General features: G+C 44.4%; 1 protein-coding gene across 1 annotated transcript; it reads left to right on the forward strand.

The window, feature by feature from the left end:
- Positions 1 to 311: 311 nt before the first annotated feature.
- Positions 312 to 13580, forward strand: lmx1a (LIM homeobox transcription factor 1, alpha; the record flags this gene model as incomplete). Its single annotated transcript, XM_083767484.1, has 7 exons — positions 312 to 490; positions 7292 to 7515; positions 7875 to 8044; positions 10332 to 10409; positions 11683 to 11770; positions 12759 to 12935; positions 13438 to 13580. 7 exons carry the CDS (start codon positions 312 to 314, stop codon positions 13578 to 13580), a joined length of 1059 nt encoding a protein of 352 aa, XP_083623610.1.
- Positions 13581 to 17322: the final 3742 nt, after the last annotated feature.

The following is a 17322-nucleotide window of genomic DNA, read 5'->3' on the forward strand; positions in this document are numbered from 1 at the left end:
TTTGGTAAGATTTGACGCATCTGATAATCATATAGCCTAATTACTGTATCCAGCAAGCGGCAGATTTCTGCTTATTTTGTATTTACTATATATTCATATTAGGCGGAATTATAAACAAATTATTTCAAGTTTTTTGATTGAAGGCTACTTTATTTACAGTTTATCAACAGTTAGCAAAATAGTGCAGTGTAGTAGAATTATAGGCATTATACAATGATGCTAAAGGGAGAACACACAAAAAATTGAATTCATCATGTAGGCTACAGTTTGGGAAGTGTCCAATAAATGTACTTTGTTTTCCTAACCCAGACATGAATCGCAGGGCTGTGTGTGCCGGGTGCCATCGTCTCATACGGGATAAATTCCTGCTCAGACTCAACGGCGGCCTGTGGCACGAGCAGTGCGTGAGATGTGCGGTGTGCGGAGACCCGCTCAGGAACACCTGCTTTCTCAGGGACCACAAACTGTACTGCAAACACCACTACTCAGAGTAAGTGCTACTGTTGATGTGGACTTTGTTGATTGCTGCAGAAAGTAATGATTGAACCACTTAGTTATAATAGGCCCGACATTACAGCGATCTGCAACTGCAAGCTCGATGCATTGCACTGTGAGCTACAGCGAGCTACAGTGTGATGAATTTACTCCATTGTTTGACATTTTTAGAAATATAAAAAAAGGGATTTATTTTTTATGTTTGCTCATTCCCAAAATGTGGACGATAAGTGTTTAATTATTGGTTTTGCACATGCACAGCCTACTGTAGCCTAGAGATGTTAACATTTTCTCAACATTCCAGTGCATGCATGAATGCATGCATGCTGGATTAAAAATAAATAAAACTAGCCTAATAATAAAATAAAATAAATAAAATGGAAATTGTGGCTCGCCTTACATTTTGCAATTCAATGTCAAATATCAGTATGCTATTTAGATTTTTTTGTGATTATCCATTTGCCACCTAAATGTTTAAATGCCTTATTTATCCTGGTAGCCAATGAACTAGCCTAATGAACTAAAAATAGGATGATGATGATGATGATGATTTAACACATTTCACTTAAAATGTGTTGTTGTATCCAGTTTGTACATTAGTTTACAATTAAATCCAAATTAACCAGATGCATTACAGTATTTGATAGTATTTAAAATTGTGCACTGCAGGGATAATAATTAACATTGGTTTGTCTATGATCGGATTGACTTGTAATTGTCATTTTAGTTTTCACCTTTAGTTTTCTATTCCCACAAGCAAAAATGTGCATTTACTTATCAGTCGAATGCAATCGAGCCAGCAGGCTCGCCTGAGCCGACCAGCTTTGATTAGAAAATGTGGAAATACGGAGGCGTCCGATAGCAGCTTTGAACAGTCCTCCTATAACTAGGTAGATCAAAAACCTGAGGTACTCTTTTCTAGATTCACAGGACCGAACATGAGAATTACTGGTAGTCACCAACTCTCATAACCTCTCATAAGATGTCGCAAAGGTCAGGCTGTGTGGCAAGTCTGACGTCAATATCGGTAGAGGGCGCAAATCCACGGGTTCATGTACTTTTTATTTGCATTGTAATCCCCATAGGGGTATTTTAGATCGCCTCATATAAGTACTGTTTGAAAAATAAACATCCCCGGCCGCTTCACTCATATGGACATGAAGAATCCACTGACTGAGAGAAAACGCTATTGTTACTGCTACTGAATTAGTTACATTTTCGCTAGAAACAGACTGTATCATATATGAGTGACTGACTGTCGCAAACGATACAGAGACACCGATACAGAGACACCTCCAGAGACAATAACGCAGAGACAGCTTGTTTAGTTTTGGACCACAATGTTTATATGAAACGATTTTAAGATGTTTGTCCTTGAAAATATAAAAGTGTGGATGACAGACAGACAGACAGACAGACAGACAACAGGGACAAGCAAAAAGGTAGTGATAAGTTACTTGTTGGATACAACAGTACAAAAGTTACTTGTTGGATACAACAGTACTTGGATGCAGTATTTCTATTCCCTGTGATCTTTAAGATAATTAAGCTGTGTGTGCGTGCGTGCGTGCGTGCGTGTGTGTGTGTGTGTGTGTGGAGAACAAGGTGACTGCAAGAGGAAGTGGTGTTGTGGTCCCTGGAATGTAGAAACGTGCAATTTGTGCATGCACGCACGCACGCACACACACACACACACACACACACATGCACACAAACAAACATGGTCTCACCTCCACATACACAATCTTGGGTAGAGTTCAAGTGACACGTTGTCAAAATGTGTTAAAATTTCGAGGCCCATTCGTGTGGCAACTGCAAGCTGGGGACAGCATATGGTCTCTTCAAAGAGTCAGTGCCACCCCATAGTCCCTCCCATAAGCCCCCCCCCCATACACACACACACACTGACACACTCACCTAAATAAGAGCCAAGGCAAAGAATTTGCACACCATAAAAGGTGGCAGCTCACATTATTTCTGATCAATTTAGTGACGGTCATTCTGCCAAGCAGACAGCAAGATGGGAAACATGACACTCCTCCAGGAAGTGGTGTCGTGCAGGACATGGGTACCTTTGCAGGTGCACAAGTCATTACAAAACCACAAAACCATGAACATTTTGTCTAATTAACTTATTAAGGTTATCACTTACGTGTATGAGTCACTGAGCATGAGACATCTGACATAATCAGCAGGGCTCGAGTAGTCTAAAAGCCTGATTAGTGCCTAATGTATATAAAATGACATGCAACACCCTTGTACGCTGGAGCATAAATGAAGCATAACTCGTGTGGCCATTGAACATGATGGCCCACAATGACAGAAATTCAGAGCAGTGCAGTAATTAGAAGAATAATATAAGGGGAGTGAGCCATATGCTATTGGGTCAGGGGGATCCCTGCCGGATAGCCGATGAGGTGAGTGTGAACTTTTGGTGGAGATGGTGCACGCCATGATCCTGGCGTTTTGTGCCATGGCATCTGGATATACGGGCTCACAGGAGCCCCCCGCGTCGAACGCTGGGACAACACCCAGTCGACCGTGAGATATCTGACCTGACCAATTAGCAGGAGGCCTGGTGCCAAAGCACCACCTCTAAGGTCTCATGTCTCAACCCCAACACCACCACCACCAAACCCCATCCTGCTGCACTGGCCAGGGTTCTGGCACCTTACACCTATACGCTGCTATTGTTCCAGTCAGGGTTTTCAAAATGAGGTCAGTCTCTCTCTCTCTCTCTCTCTCTCTCTCTCGACCCCTCTCTCTCCCCCCCTCTCTAGCTCTCTCTGACCAACTGTCTTCTCCTTCTGTCTATAATGTCCTTGCTGGCTCTTTTGCAGAGCCAGCTACTGGTGTTGATTATTTCATACTGTGGCAGCATTTGTTACCGACCACATATTGTAGGCCTACTTTCTGTTTGGATCTCACCTATGTTTTCCTCATTGCTCACCCTGGTCAGAGGTAGCCAGACGGAGGTCTTGGCCAACATGAATGGAAAGTGTATAATGTAATACTGCCAGACTGCAATCACCGGAATCAAGTCATATACAGTATCAACAGATTCAGAGATGTCATTATATGTTCCTTATTCAGTTCATCACTTTTAAAAAGTTGTATTTCCTTTAAAAAACATATTGCAATATTTTGTTATTTATTTAGAAAGGTCGAGTGACTTATAAGTGTGAGAACAGGTTGAATGGCATGAAATAGTATTATTATTATCCAGAACCACCACAAAAGGCTCTGGTCAGGCTCTGCCAGTGGGCCTAATCAGCCTAAATCCCCTCACCTGTGCAATTACCAGCCTCTGCCTCAGCCAATTGATTGCCATGGTAACCCCACACCTGCCAATTGATTACTTAACCAATCCACTTTTCCCAGTCAGTTTGCACTCTTCACATACAGACAGACAGACAGATAGATACAGAGATCTCCATGTGAGACACAGACAGATAGTTAAAATGGGTGCTATGACATATTATTAGGTTCCCAATTTGCTGTATAGGCCGGTGGCCGACGGGAACGTACAGGTCTAGTACTGTATAGGCCGGTGGCCGACGGGAACGTACAGGTCTAGTACTGTATAGGCCGGTGGCCGACGGGAACGTACAGGTCTAGTTGTATAATTCATGCTGCCATGTGAGTGCTACTTCCTGATCCAGCTACACTGACAGACTGATGTTTCAATTGTCAGATTATCAGAGGATCCAGATTGGCTGAGCGGTTCAGTGATCACGGGTACACCGGTGACCTGATTGGTCATCACGTCAGCATTGTGATCTGAGTTCTGCTTGACCCCCAGATCCTTATCTGATACATAGTTTAGCTTCTCAATCAGTGTGTGTGTGTGTGTGTGTGTGTGTGTGTGTGTGTGTGTGTGTTTCACTAAAGGTTCCAGGTTAACCTGATCCAGAAACAGGATCTGTGTGTCTGCGTCGTGTCCACTAGACCAGCGGTGTGTTTGTCTGACGACTAAAGGTCAGCTTTACAAGTCAGGTCAGGAACAATGGGAAAGAAAGGGGGTGTGTGTGTGTGTGAGTGTGTGAGTGTGTGAATGTGTGTGTGTGTGTGTGTGTGTGTGTGTGTGTGTGTGTGTGTGTGTGTGTGTGTGTGTGTGTGTGTGTGTGTGTGTGTGTGTGTGTGTGTGTGTGTGTGTGTGTGACTGCGTGTGCCTGCGTGCGTGCGTGTGTCTCATGTATGTGCAGGTATGTGTCTGCACTCTGCATAATATCTGTCTCATCTAGTTTTAATATTAAGCCTGATTTATACTTTATTGCATACTTGTATCGCACACAACCAAGTACAAATCAGGGGATACATTTCCACGAGACATATCAGACAGTCAGTGTCCTCTACTGACTGAGTGATGTCAGTATGGAGGAAAGCAATCTTTTTTGCTGACTTATTCATCTGGAATGTTCTTGTCACTAATTGCAACGTTTAAATCCAGCGTGACCACGCCTGATCTCCTGGCAGGACTTCTGGACCATGTCAACGGAAACTCTGAAATATTAAACACCTCAAGCAGCTCTAGAGGTGCTTTTACCTTTGCATTAATGGTGCTTTAAAGTACTGCGTTAGTACATAATCTAATTAGACGTGCTGGGCAGGGCGTATCGCAGGAAAAGCAACTCGCTAAAAGTATATGTGACCTCAGGGGCGGTAATGCCGACGGTTCCTCGTTGACATCTCATGCATTAGCATCATGTTGTGCCATTAATTCAAGCACTTCTGTGTTATCATAGGAACCCAGAAACATTCAAGGTATTTCCCCGGGCTGTACGTCCTTTGAAATACTTCTTTGATGCATCTACCGTTGCCACAGGAATGTGCATACCACAGACGGTATGTTGGCCATATTAAAACACATACCACTGGGACTGTGGGGCAGACGGGCTGGGATCGGTCAAGCAGGCCGGCTGACCCTTCGGAGCTTCCTGGAATGGGCTTTACCGTTTCCCTAGCGACCCCACGGCAACGGTAATAGAGCTCAGCAATGTTTGGTGTCAGGACAGGATGCTGCCGTTCCAAACCTTTTAAAGCCTAATTTATTCTCCGTCGCACCGCGGTGTCGCGCGTCACGACGTGTCACATCCCGCCGTGCGATGAAGTATGAATCAGGCTTTACACGGTCACTTTGTTTCATAATAGTGCATTATTTTGACTGTAAACATGATGCTTCATTTATTTTTCAGATTTAGTAGTAGCCTACTATTTGATACCTGAGTTCCAGTTCATAGTAGAGAGGAATAAAGGCAGAGAAATAAACTTTTGACTATACGCTACCTGCAACGATACTTCAAGAGCATTGTCCACCCCAGTCTAACTGATTAGATCGTTCATTGCAAAGTTTTTCTTATTTTCTTTCTTGTTGTCATAATGTTGCCTTGCTGCACTTAAATAATAAGTCCTTTTGTTGTCATCACTGGCAGGATAAATTCAACATACATTATTAATTCATACATTTTCATTATAAATTAATTAGTGCAAGATAGTGATATAGGTTTAGGAACATGGATGTGCATCAATGATATAATTATACAGTATGGTGATAGGTATGGGAAATACAGTTATAAGGTAGCATGATATATGGGTAGAATAAATGGATATATTCATAGCATATACAGGGTAGGAAATATGGATACAGTATGGGTAGCACTCAGATGGGTTAGTTAGTAGGATATGTAGGTAATTGATATAAATGTAAAATCTCTCTCCTTACTGACTACATGGTGTAGCCTATATGTACGAGTTAACAAGAAAAGGAGTGCTGTCATGTTCTCATGCCTCCGTGGTGACTGGGCCAGTTAACCCCAGTCAGTCACGCCTGAGAGACAAACACCAGTTCCAGAATGATGACGCATCATCCTGCGTGACAGACCCCAAATGCCGAGGTGCCAACCAGCGGACAATAGTCCTGCTGCTTGAGGACTGGCTTGGCCTTTGTCCCGCTCTGGTTAAGCAGACTTAGAGATAATTCTGCGGATAATTCCCGGGACCGGCGGCCCCCGCCTGTCCCACCGGGAGACCTGATTCCCCCCCTCTGCCTGGAGCCATGGCCTGCCGAGAGCCTTTTCTTCCCGCCTCCCCGGGAGCACGGCCTCGGACACGCTAGCCGGAGCCACGGCAACAGTCTCTGAGGCTTAGCTCACCATCGCCTGGTTGCCAGGCGCTAAGACGCACACCCGCCACTCTGGGGGTATGTGTCTGAGTGGCTGGGAGGAGGAGGAGGGGACAGGACAGGGGTGAGGGGAAGAGGCCGGTCGGCTCGTTTTGAGTGACAGCTCCACTTCTGTTACATTCCGGAAGGCGATGAAGCATTTCTCTAGTGCAGTGTGGATCTCAAAACATTTCAAGGACCCCCATAACTCTCAGAGATATGAGACTTGATATCACGAAGATTTTGGATACCGTAATATCGTAAAATCATGTCATTGTAATCACTTAATCCCTATTTAAAAATACAGTTGTGAGATTGTAGATTGGTAATATTATAAAAATTATATTATCATAACAACCATAATGATAATGAGGTATATGGTGTGTTTCTTTCTTTTCTGCTTTATTTGTTGCAAATGTCTTGTGTGACTTGTCTATATGACTTGTGTATTGAAAAACAATAAAAATATTCATCATAAAAAATATTGTGACATTTGATTTTGTCCATATTGCCCAGCCCATTGTTTACTGGATTATTTCTCAGAGTCCTCCCATTCTGTCTCTGTCTCACTGTCTTTCTTTGCTTCTTTCTGTCCCTGTCTGTCTCCGTCCGTCTGTCTGTCTCTCTCCGGTGCAGTCTGTTCGCGGTGCGCTGCGGGGGCTGTGCCGAGGCCATCTCTCCAGTGGAGCTGGTGATGCGCACGTCGGCTGCTGTGTTCCACCTGCGCTGTTTCACCTGCAGTGTGTGTTCCTGTCGCCTGCAGACCGGCGACCGCTGTGTCCTCCGGGACGGACAGCTCCTGTGTGCCAGAGAGGACTACCACCAGTGTCTGGCCAGCCCCACCTCCTCCTCCGACACGGGTACACACTGACTGTGTGTGCGAGCGTGCGTGTGTGTGTGTGTGTTCTATTTAGTGTGTATGAGAAGTGACAACTTAAACAACAATATTCACATTCTGATTAACTTAGTGTGAAATAAATGAAAATATTATATCTCCAGGATATATACAAATATTTCCATGACAGAAAGAGATAAAAGTTTAAAATGTATCAAAATGATCAGTATAGGTATAAAATGTTTGCAGTCTGGTATAAGACCAAAGATGTTCTACCTGTATATTATCTTCAACCACCATCTGCTTCCTTTGTTCCTTTGTCCATTGTCATGGATGAACAAAATAGAAGCTGCCTTTCAACCTTTAGTCTTTTCCCTTTATTAGGTAAAAGTGATGAGGAGGAGGAAGAGGACAGTGAGAAGGCTCCAGGTGGACGTAGCAGCATTGACGACGCAGACAGCAAACGGCCCAAGAGGCCTCGCACCATCCTCACCACACAGCAGAGACGAGCCTTCAAAGCCTCCTTCGAGGTCTCCTCCAAGCCCTGTCGAAAGGTACAGAAGGCTGCGCTACAGCTTTAGGCCCTCATTTATCAACCGTGCGTACGCCAAAATATGGGCGCACGCCAAAATTACCGACATTTTCGGCATTTAACATTTCCGGCAAAGCTTGAAATTGATCGTGACAACGTTCAAAACCCACGTCTGCTCGGCAGCTGGCGTAGCTTTGTCCTTGGCTGTTTTTCTGTCGTAAAACAGCGGAGCAGCATTGTTTGACCAGCTGAGAGGCTGTCACAGGCATCTAAACATATATGTATTCACTCCTAAAATGTTTATATAAAAGGTATGTATAATATATATGGGCTACATGTAAAAAATAAATAAATAAAAATGTTAAGGAATACATGTGTCATATGAAATTAGTAGGAGATAAAATTGCGCAATTAAAAACAATGTTGCAAGAGATGCTTAAGCCATTTAAACAGTGTTTTGCATGAGCGCATACATGCGAGGATTTGGGCTGTCTGTGCTGAAATATTTCCATGACGGGACATTGGAGAGTATAGTGCAGCAGTGCTGCAGCTCAGCTGCGGAGAGTCCCAACGTGGTATAGCCTACTGTAGCCTAATCTACAGCAGGCCGATGTCTTTCTGGAGTTACGGTATATGTGCAATATAATAAACCTGACGCGTCGCTCGAATGCCAAATGTACCGTGCCAGGCTGCCAGCGCAAGTGGGAACTGCATCGGAGATATAGGTATATTACCCAGCCAGCCCACCACCAGCCACACATGAGGCTATATACGGTTTTGGCTGCACATTCATATAATGACAGTTGACAGCCCGGCCACTGCAGGGACTAACGACTGCGAGGCAATCTAAATAGACTGTCGAACGTGCATGGTCACTTGGTCAGTTGGTCACGGACGGACCACTGTGATAGAGAGAGACAGACAGACAGACAGACAGACAGACAGGACAGGAGGAGCACCTGCAAAACAGCAGCGTGTGTGTGCCTATTTGTTATTTAATTATGGTTCACAGGTTCAGGTTTTCGTTCACTAATATATCTTGTTGTATATTAAATTAAAAATAATTTAATATACAACTAACAACACACAGTGAAAGTTGCTTGCAAATAGCGATATGTGCGTGTGTGCGTGCAGGGGGTGAGGCGGGCAGCAAGGGAAGCGAAGCGAGAGGAGAAACAGACAGCTTTATTTAATGTGTCATGTAGGTGCGTGCGTGCATGACAGCAAGGCAAGCAAGGTGAGAGGGAAACAGACAGGGTAGGCGTACAACTTTATTTAATTCATGCAGGTGTTCGTTCTTTATTTGTTTAACAACACACCAGTTAGTTGGGCTTGCAAGTTGCATGTGCGTGCTGTGCGTGAGTATGAGAGAGGGGCGTGAGGCGGGCAGCAAGGCACGGGAGAAACCTATTTTTTCATGTAACCATGGTTTCAGGAAACGTATTGCCGTTGTTCATGTCGCAAAAACGAGGGCGAGGCTAGATTTAATAGGGCGTGCCAGATAGATTTCAGCCGTGACATTTATTAACGTCAGAACGAAATTAAGGAAGGATCAGCTGTTTGCGATCACTTTATAAATGCCGTGGCGACGTGGGTGTACTACGAAACCTGCACTCGAATCTGTGGCAGATTTTGCACTCGATTGATAAATGAGGGCCTTAGTTTCTATTATTTGAGCATTCAATTTGAATTAAATAGGCTGCAATAAGTATTAGGCTTGGGTTTTAGCTATTTTCAAAAGCTAATGAAATACAGACATGCCTTCTTTGAGGTGGTGCATGGGTTAGAAATGATCATATAGAAAAATCACACCCGGAAGTTCCAGACACACAGGAACGCGGCCCGGTTCCGGCGAGCCGCCCCGTGTCCGAAACGGTCGAGAAATGACAGGGTTACCGTGTGGGGGTCCCCAGGGGATCCCTCTACTGTACTCTACTGTACTGTCACTGTAGTGTACTGTCACACCCGAAATCATCATATATACAGTTCATATGTGCGTGTGCGTGTGTGTGTGTGTGTGTGTGTGTGTGTGTTAGGCTGCGCAACAGTGATACTTGGTGGTGAAAACTGCCCCCGTCAGCAGGAAATTGAAGATTTTTTAATGGAAAATATGACTTTTAGTCTGTGGCCGGAAGGAGCGGCCTTTGAGGATGTTATGACTCATGAGGGTCACCTTCTCCTCACCTCTTGTCCCTTCTCTTTTCTTCCCTTCTCCCCGTTCTCTTTTTCTCCTTTGCTCCCTAACCCTCTCTCTCTGTTCCTCGCTGGCCCCCTCTCTCCTCTGTTCCTCCTCTGAATCCTTTTCCAAGGTAAGGGAGACCTTGGCAGCAGAGACTGGTCTGAGTGTTCGCGTTGTCCAGGTCTGGTTCCAGAACCAAAGAGCCAAGGTAACACATACACAGTACACACACAGACGCACATGCACGCACACACGCATACACACACACTCGCATAGACGCACATGCACAAAGTCATATGCACCACTAATTAAAGGACTCTTTCGACACTGTGCTCGGCTGCCAGAGTGGAAATCAGTCAGGTTATCTCTTCATACAGGAAACTGATGACATCTTACTGCAAGATCGCTGTAGATTAGGGCCTGTATTTCCTTACAAAGTGGGCGCGTGTGTGGCTTTCCCCTTTGCAATGAAATATGTCCTTTCCTTCGCTATTAATGCGTTCGTTCCAAATGAGTGGCCACAGTCGTATGAAGAACACGGAGGGCTTGCTGAGCCTGCGTTGCAGAGGGTCTGTCGAGTGAGAGGTCAGAGAGGGGATTTTATAGTTGGACCTTTAATGTATCATACAGGCTGACCTACTGTACTGTAGTATTAGACCAGTGGTCCGGGGACCAACAGTGGTTCTTGAGGAGGTTCCAGGTAAATTATGGAGAGTTGGTAACCAAATGGACCTTAAACTCTTGAGAGCATAAAATGAAACCAAATGGACCCATAAGCCATCAATTTGGTTTCATTTTTTTACTCCTATATTACTCCTACACATTTTGTCCAAATGTTCCTGACCTGGTGGAGACCTGTACGTGCCCTGAGGAACACCTTTTCTAGTGATGTTTGTATTCGCCAACCAAACAAAAGTGATGGTGTAATCATGTACATTTTTTTATTTTATTATTATTAGTTTATTAAGTGTGCCAAACACCTCCATAAAATCAAAGTCATACGATTTGTCACACACGTTACCACAGTGAAATTTGTTCTCCGCATTTGACCCATCTCTTGGAGCAGTGAGCCGCAGCCAAGGAGCGGTGAGCTGCAGCCGTGCCGCGCTCGGGAATCATTTGATTAGTAGATTTGACCCCCCAATCCAACCCTTTGATGCTGAGTGCCAAGCAGGGAGGCATTGGGTCCCATTTTTACAGTCTTTGGTATGACCCGGCCGGGGATCGAACCCCGACCTCCCAGTTTCAGGGCGGACACTCTAACCACAAGGCCACTGTCTGGTTTCAAATAAAATGGCTGCCAGAAAGATTTTTTAGGCTGCATTAGAATTTGAGAATGCCCCGCCCCGCAGGCCCCCTACCACTTCCTACTAGTGTGTGTAATATCAGGTAGAAAAAGTTTGTTTCACCTCACAACACAGTAGTGTGCCTCAGCACACCGTTGCAGAATCACTGTGCTAATTGACAAAAGTCCTTTCCAGATGAAGAAACTTGCCAGGAGACAGCAGCAACAGCAGCAGGAGCAGAGACAACCACATGAGCAGCATGATCACACATCACATCACACAGGTACTGGGCCTTCCAAACACCCTTTTCTGGAACACTATTAAAAATGCTTAACCCCTATTTTTATACTTTGTCGTACAATGTCCACACCTGTTGTGAGCTTATAGAGTAGAAAGTTTCACAAAAAGAAAAGTTTTAAAATGTTTTTGGGGAAATGTGTTTTAATCTTTTAAATTTTTTAAATTTTGGTGTAATGGCATGCCCAAAATGGTTATGCCAGGTTGACAGTGGTTAAATGTTGGCTCCATTTTTGAGGGGCGCTAGCCCCTCCTATATAGAGCTTTTGGTCCAGTCACGTCTCACATTTGCCATTGACAATGAAAGGAGAATTTACGTCATTATGTGCCTGAAATATGACATAAACATTAAAGGTATATTCAGTGATTTCACTGAAAAACCATAGGTTTCGTTTTTGGCTGTGGGACCCAGCCTTTCGTCCAATCAGGATAGAGAGTCAAAAACGAAACCTAAGGTTTTTTGACCCCCAGGGGTTAACTGGGGACAGGGAGGAACTCCTTATATGGCCAGCACACTCTATAGTAGGGAGGATTATCACAACAAAACAAAAAAATAAGTGATATTTGAATTAAGTGAAAACACTGAATATACCTTTAAATGCCATTGACAATGAAAGGAAAATTTACATCATATGTAGACGAGCAAATCGGCTAACTATTCCTTTGTACGTTTTCTTTGCTAAAGAATGTATTGTGAATAGAATAGCCTACTGCAAGTAGCAGGTTGTTCAAACGGGGTGCATACTTCGTTTAGACTAGTCATTGGTTAGACATGGGTTAAGGTTAGGTGTGCTGCCCTGTGGGAGGTTAGGTTTAGGGTGAGGGTTTGAGATAGGTTGTAGTTGTAGGACTAATGACTGGTCTAACCAATGACTAGTCTAAACCAAAAACTGTCTAAACTAAGTACTGCACCCGTTCAAACATGTAGCCATCAGCCAATGTGACATGACCGCTGACACTGTGGTGCCCCACAGCACCACCCTGTGGCGGTTCGACCTCCGACCTGGACCCCCTGGGAACCTCATACCCTAGTCTTGAACACCACCACCAACTTGGGGTCACCACCCTGGAACAGCAGGATTATGATGTGGACCCCTTCAGACAGGGGCTGACGCCCCCACAGATGCCTGGAGACCACATGCACCCCTATGGTACAGACCTCATTATTGTCTTTAACCCATTCTGACCGGGCACCCATTTTGGTGTCAGCATCATGTTATGCTTTAGCTATTGAAAAATAGCAGATCTAAAAATAGCAGATCTACAAGCTCATATCGCGCCACCGATTAGATGCAGGTTTTTGCTGGTTAGATTTACGTGTGCCAATGTGCAAGGCCAAGGCAGTATTGACTTGTCAAGTGTGTTTATCCCTCAATGGTTTTTAACCTGTAGAGGGCAGCAAACTCACAACATTGACCTAGGGTTTTCACATAATAATTAGCCTGAGTAGATGATAAAATGACCAAAAGTGAAATATCCCTATCCATGTTGTCATATGAAAAATAGCTCCCAATGTTTTAGCTATTAGTGAAAATCTTAAAAACGTGTTGTTGCACTGTGTCCCTATTTTGTACAACTTGCACAAAATAGGGACACCAGGATTAATGTATTTAAAGCAAACGTATGAACATTTTCTACTTTGTTCCTGTGAAGGTTTTAAGGGCCTCTATGGTGAGACAGACAGAGACCCTCTGTGTCACCTGGCTGACAGTGAGTGTCTCTACCTGGGAGACTCCTCTCTGCTCACCCCCATCGACCGCCTCTACTCCATGCAGGACTCCTACTTCACCTCCTGAGAGTGAAGGAAGGAGCGTCTCCTTCTCTTCCTCGCTCTACCCAGCCAGGCCTTCCTCCCTGTTCCTCTGCGTCTTTGTTCCTCGTCTTTATGTACTGCCTCCCCGCCTGCGACTACTGCACTGATTGTTGAGGAGGTGAGTGTACTGCTGAGGGGAGATGGATAATATATAGTATACCATCCTCTATAGACGGGTTTCTGCGCAAACTAGGGAGCAGAACTTCAGCACTCTTTAAAGCATAATTTGGACTGGAATGCATCTTTCCAGTTTGAGACAGACTTGAGGTCATGGACGTAAATGCCTTTATTGGCCACTGGGCTGCACCTTCAACACCGCTGCCATAACTCAGCTGTGTTATGATAATTGTGTTATAGCATAATATCAGCTGTACATGTTTCAGTCCAAACGGTTTTGCTCCCTGCATGCCCGCACACCCAGTAATGTTTGTAAACATGATACCTGTCTATAGGTTAGTGATAATTATCCTGATAAATACACTCAGGTTTACTCTATTTTGGGCAATGTAAGAGAGTCAACTACACTACTGCATCCTACGATGTCCAAAAACTGGGATATCCTATCGGCAGATTTGATCTCAGAAACATCTCATGTATACTGCTGACAATTACTACACTGCCCCCCAGCTAGTGCTAGTGCCCTGTACAAAATGCACAGTAAAATCCTTAGTGAACTCTGAAGAGTCCATTTGGTTCAATCTTTACACTCTAAAGAGTTACATTTTATTGTGTAGGTCTCCAAGATGTGTTGTGAGCGCATGCTGGCTTTGACCCTCCCTCACTCTGTCTGAAATCCAGATGAGTGTGAGAGAAAAACGTATATATTGTATCTGTGTATTTGTATTTATTGACATGTGTGTGTATGCTGTTTGTCCTGTACAAATCAACACTAAATAAATAATGCCTTTCATACGGTAAAAATGCTGTGCTTGTATGTACTGCAACATATGACACATGATTTATAATCTGATGAATATTAAGGGTGGGTCCACGTTGATATATTTGGGACCCCAAATGTGCCATGGATCATGCAGCTCATTGCTGATCTGTGGTGGGAATGATATGAGGGAGAGTGGACATAATACAGTGCAGACCATAGTGGTAGTGGGCGATACAAATCAAATGCTGATTTATTGGTATGGGTATAGGGGATTCATGTAGAGGGTTACAGCCAGGTCAGTCTATCCACAGCACTTATCGGTCCGATCTAGGTGACGTCTGAGCGAGGCATCTTCCAGTGGCTGTCAGGTGGATCATCGGACTGTTAAAAGCTGGGCTGTGACAGCGGCATGGGTCAGCGGCAGGTAAGCATCACATCCACACACGGCCCCAGACATCATCAACGCTCACATTGTGTGCCTTCGCGGTCAAAGGCCCTCGCTGCATTTTTCTGCCTTTTCCTAGCTTCTTCCTCCAGTCAAACGGAGTGGGGTGGGGGCTAGGGGGACCACCCAGGCACCATGCCCAGGTGGAATGTACTGATCCTGGGTAGGGAGGTTTTTCTACCCCTCGAGGAGGGGGATGGAGGTGGGGGGGGTACAGAAAACGGAGGGGCTGAAAGCTGTGTCAGGTGGAGAATGCCCAGGGTGACATGAAGATATGAAGCTCCCGACTGTATGGAGTGGCTCCTTGGCCCAGCCGTGAACCCTCTTCTGGAACCGTCTCATGTTTCCCACTATGAAATCAGACCTGGGAGAGCAGAGAGCGCAAGTCAATGGTCAGGAACAATCTAACTGTCTGTCACCGTGGTATGCCACTGCCAGCCGGAGCCGTGTGTGTGTGTGTGTGTGTGTGTGTGTGTGTGTGTGTGTGTGTGTGTGTGTGTGTGTGTGTGTATATGTCCATCCATCTCTATCTACATTTGTATCTTTGTGTGTGTGTGCGTGTGTGTGCACATGACTTCATACTGAGTAGGAGCAAGCAAACGTTGGGGTAAACTGTTGTCCGTTGTTGTTTATTTAACCAAACAGTTTCTTGTATTTTGGGATAGGGGAAGGTAGAGCAGCCAGAAACTAACATTTCAGGGAACCAAGCCAAGCCGCTCACCTGCTGGGTCATCCCCCTCCATTCGCCTTCCTGTGTGCGAGTCTGTGCACTGCTGGCACCATACCTCCATGGCTGGCACGCATATGCAGTGGCCGGCATCATCGGGTGGGATGAGAAAAAGAATCAAAGTGTGATCATACGGTCACAGCAGGTAGCAATAACCTCATTATTATTCTGACGGCAGCCAAACACTTTCCTGTCAACAGTGCGGTTATTTATTGCACCCACCGTGCCAACGGCGGGCTGCAAACCCTCTGTCTTTTAACCGCTATAATTGGCTTCATGCTGTTTCAGCGCCCAGGCAAATGTGCACGCTTTGCTGAAGAAATCTTGATTTGGCCCGTTGATGTGTATGATTGGGGCAATGTTGATATACATTAGCCTCTGGCTTATTAGCCAGGCTAGATATACATAGGCCTACTTAGCACAGCATAAGGCTTGATTTACGCGTGGTTGCAAGATCACGGCGCGTCATAGCTCATCGTTCCGTTGTGAGCTTGTAGATCTGCTATTTTTGGCATGTGACACACACAAGTATAAGAATGACCTGATCCATCATGCAACTCCTAATTTTGCAGAATGTCTAAAAAACTGCAGGACACTAAAATGTAATTATATAGACTACATAAATTAATCTATTTCTCATTTCACATTAACCTCCACGTGCTGATACAGTGTGGATCAGACTGACCCATCACTAGGGACATAGGGACACATGGAGCAGTGAGATGCATAACACACTGTACATCACCTCTTCAACTCTTAGTGATGGGGTGGGGGGTGGGGGGCATTCTGGCCAGTAGATTGTGCCACATTGACACTTCATGCCATGCTTTGGCAGTTTCCCAGGCTTTGTGGCACTTCCACCAGTTGACCCCCAGGTTGTGATGCTCATGCAGGGGGTGAGAGGTGGGTGACTTGGGCCAGTATGAAGGTGTTACAGCAAGACAGTGCCAGAGCACTTCACATTGCACCCGTGAAAGTGAGCAGTGAGAGAACGGCAGCACTGATAGGGGTGGCATTGGCTCCGGGTGTAGAGTGGCGTCTTGGGAACGTTCGATCCCAGAGTTGGTGTTGAAGTGTCCTTGAGCAACACTTTAGAACCCCTAATTGCTCCCGATGAGCAGGTTGGTGCTTTGCATGATTTCCTTTGCCATCGGTGTATATGAATGTGTGTGTGGGTGGGTGTTTGTAATGCATCATTATATTGTAAAGTGCCTCGGATAAAGGTGCTATATAAACGCACCATTTAACATTTATTTGATAGAGCATTTGATTTGGTTCCTGGTTATGTGTAAGATAAACTTATAATAATGGTAGTTTCTCATTCTGTGCTGTTTAATTATCATTATTTGGCCCTGTCTTTATAATCCTCACATTCACTTTTCCATTAGATTGCTTGTATACAACATCAGTAGTATGTACAGCTCCATCTAAAAAAAATAATAGATGGATTTTCTTCCGTAATATAATTCAAAAAGTGAAAACACATATTTTCAATTAATTGTGCATAAAGTGAAGTATTTAAAACCTTTTTTTATTTTAATCTTTATTATGGCATACAGCTCATGAAAATCAATCAATCATCTCAAAATATTAGAATATTTTATTAATAATAAAATATATTATATTCTTTATTTATATATATATATATATATATTAATAATAATTAGCATCGC

The sequence above is a fragment of the Protomyctophum parallelum genome, assembly GCF_964188405.1.
Source record: "Protomyctophum parallelum genome assembly, chromosome: 6".
Taxonomy (NCBI): Eukaryota; Metazoa; Chordata; class Actinopteri; order Myctophiformes; family Myctophidae; genus Protomyctophum; species Protomyctophum parallelum.